Source organism: Alosa pseudoharengus, unplaced genomic scaffold (genome assembly GCF_046254945.1).
Source record: "Alosa pseudoharengus isolate Yale_2024_CS ecotype anadromous, Long Island Sound unplaced genomic scaffold, YU_APseudo_1.1 YU_APseudo_1.1_scf_8, whole genome shotgun sequence".
Lineage (NCBI taxonomy): Eukaryota > Metazoa > Chordata > Actinopteri > Clupeiformes > Clupeidae > Alosa > Alosa pseudoharengus.
In genome coordinates, this window is record NW_027468870.1 from 35,373,058 (window position 1) to 35,375,557 (window position 2,500).

Below are 2,500 nucleotides of genomic sequence, written 5' to 3' on the forward strand. Positions count from 1 at the left end.
CACACCACCTACACCTTCACCGTGCACGCCCTCAGCGGGGTCTCCCCACTCAACGGCAAGGGCCTGGCCAGCGACTCGGTCAACATCACCACCAGCCGCCATGGTAAGAGGGAGGTGGAGGAGGTGGAGGAGAAGAGGGGGATTGGGAGAAAGAGAGAGAGAGAGAGAGGGAGAGGGAGAGAGAGAGAAAGTGAGGGAGAGTTTGGAAAGAGAATGAAGTTTGAACTAATTGCAGAAAGGGAAGGAAAAAGGAAGAGGTGGGGAGGGTCAAGGGAGAGAAAGAGTGAGGGAGGATGAAGGAATGAGAGAAGGTTGGGGGGGGGGAACATAGAATGATCAATGGCTACAGGACCATGTTAAAAAAAGCCAAGAGCACATACATCTTTATTAGTCTGGCTCGTTGTACATAGTCCAGTCTGCTACGCTTCATTAGGCCCCATCTTGATTTCACTCCACTAATAACATACAGCAAGGATGAGGGAGGGGGGGAGATGGAGGGAGGGACAGAAAAAAAAGAAGAAAGCCAGTGGAGTGATGAAGAAAAGGCCCTATTTGGCTAGAGAGGGAGGGGCCCAAGGGGGGGGGGGGCTTAATGTGCTAGTTTTGGAACGCAGCTCAAAGGATGTAATTCCAAACTGTACAAACACGATAGGGGCCTCCGGTGGGGCGCGCTGACCGCCGTTGTGTTTTACAGTGCCAGTGATGGTGACGGGCATCAGGAAGAGCCTGGCCACCGAGTCCAGTGCCACTCTCCAGTGGCCCGTGCCAGCCCAGACGCACGTCAGCATTCTGGAGTACCAGCTGCGCTACTGCGAAAAGGTACGCGGCCCACACGTGGAGTCTCTTTTCAAATAAACCAAGCCGGCGCAAAGTTTGTTCTTTTAAGTAAATCTCATATCTCACTCTCCTTCATTTTGGTTTTATGCGGTTATGGATTTCCCATTTTCAAGTCATTTTCTTGGCTTCCAATTTCTTCCCACTTCCCCCTTGCCATTCACATAAATTTTTCATCTCACCACATCTTAACTACTTTCCATAAGCCACTTACATCTTATTCAATGCTGAATAGTTTTCGTAGTTATTATTATACCCCTGATTTTGAACATCGAGTGTTCTCTCCCTTCCCCTCCCCTCGTAGGACCGTCTGCCGGAGGACCAGTCGTGCCGCTACAAGGAGAGCGACAGTAACCAGGTGGTGCTGAGTGACCTGCGCCGGGCCACGCTGTACGAGGTGCAGATTCGCGCCCGCACCATGGCCGGCTTCGGCAACTTCAGCCGCGTCTACTCCTTCCGCACACTGCCCGACGGTAAGTGACCATTCCGCGGTGCTTCCTCAGCCGTTCCCATTCAGACAGGTTTTCTCGAATATCCTTCAAATCCCAATGTCCCTCTTTTGTGTTAAATGTCTTATTCTTGCATTCTCGTGTGCTTAATTCCAGCATTAATATGTTAATGGTCTATTAGTTGAAGACAGCGACTTTGTCTTGATTAATGAGCTCTTTCAGTGAAAGATAGTTAAATAGAGCCAACCTGACATTAAGTTACTAATCCATTAAAAAAGGAAAGTTAAGACATTTGAATGAGGCGAACTAGAAAAGGGGGACTGTGTGCCTGGAAATGGGACTGAAAAGGATGTGTGAGGAAGTGGATTATCAACCTTTTCTGTCTCCTCCTCTGTGTCTCCATCTGTCCTCGTCCAACCTCGCTCTGCTATTATCTCAGAAGATGACTCGTCCTCGCCGCTTCTGGTTACCGGGGTGCTCATCGCCGTGGGGATGCTCCTCCTCATCACTGTCATCAGCATCGCCGTCTTCTGCATACGGTAAGCACCCAGCCAGAGAGAGAGAGAGAGAGGAGATGAGGGGAGAGGAGAGGAGGGGAGAAGAGAAGAGAGGAGGGGAGAGGAGTGGAGGATGAAAAAGAGATTGAGATGGAAATGAACGGCGTTCAGGGAGCGCTTTGAGAAATGGGGGAAATTTCGAATTGATCGCGGCCGAATGGGCCGTTAGATAATGGTCCTCCCCTGGCTGCGTGGAGCGTCCAGGAGATTGGAGGGGCCTGATCAGGTAACTCGTGAGAGGAGAGAGCCATCAGCGTCCGCCAGGGTGGACTGGCAGCGGGGTACAGATGGAAGGAGGGCAGATGGGAAAATCTTTTCCGCCAGCTTCCGTGCGGTTCTCACCATGCTGGTGGTCAGCCTGTGCCCCTCGGAAAGCGGTTGGGGGAGGGGGGGGGCAGAAAGGAAAGAGTTCTCAACCCTCTCTGCTTACGAGGCTGAAAAACCTGTTGCCTTCATCAAAAACAGTGTTTTCCTCTCGGTCACTCGCATTGTTTCCCAACGCTGGCCCAGCTGCCCCTGGACAAAAAAGGTTGTGGGAACAGAGGAATAGGTTGAGGCAGAGAGAGAGAGAGAGGGAGAGAGAGAGAGAGGGAGGGAGGTAGAGAGGGAGGGAGGGAGGTGGCTAGCTAGCGAGAGAGCTGAGACAGGATGCAGCCGCCC

At 51.9% G+C, this 2,500-nt stretch overlaps 1 protein-coding gene across 4 annotated transcripts in view; it reads left to right on the top strand.

Moving 5' to 3' along the window:
• Positions 1-2,500, top strand: part of ephb4a (eph receptor B4a) — a 42,751-nt gene that overhangs the window by 28,143 nt on the left and 12,108 nt on the right. For 2 of the 4 annotated variants that reach the window (XM_076275224.1, XM_076275226.1), the window contains exons 6-9: positions 1-103; positions 695-819; positions 1,139-1,307; positions 1,723-1,822. The exon at positions 1-103 is cut by the window's left edge and continues 233 nt beyond it. In XM_076275224.1, coding sequence (XP_076131339.1) covers positions 1-103; positions 695-819; positions 1,139-1,307; positions 1,723-1,822 — 497 coding nt within the window. The remainder of the gene's footprint in view (positions 104-694; positions 820-1,138; positions 1,308-1,722; positions 1,823-2,500) is intronic. The other 2 variants (XM_076275225.1, XM_076275227.1) reach the window with 1 other exon arrangement.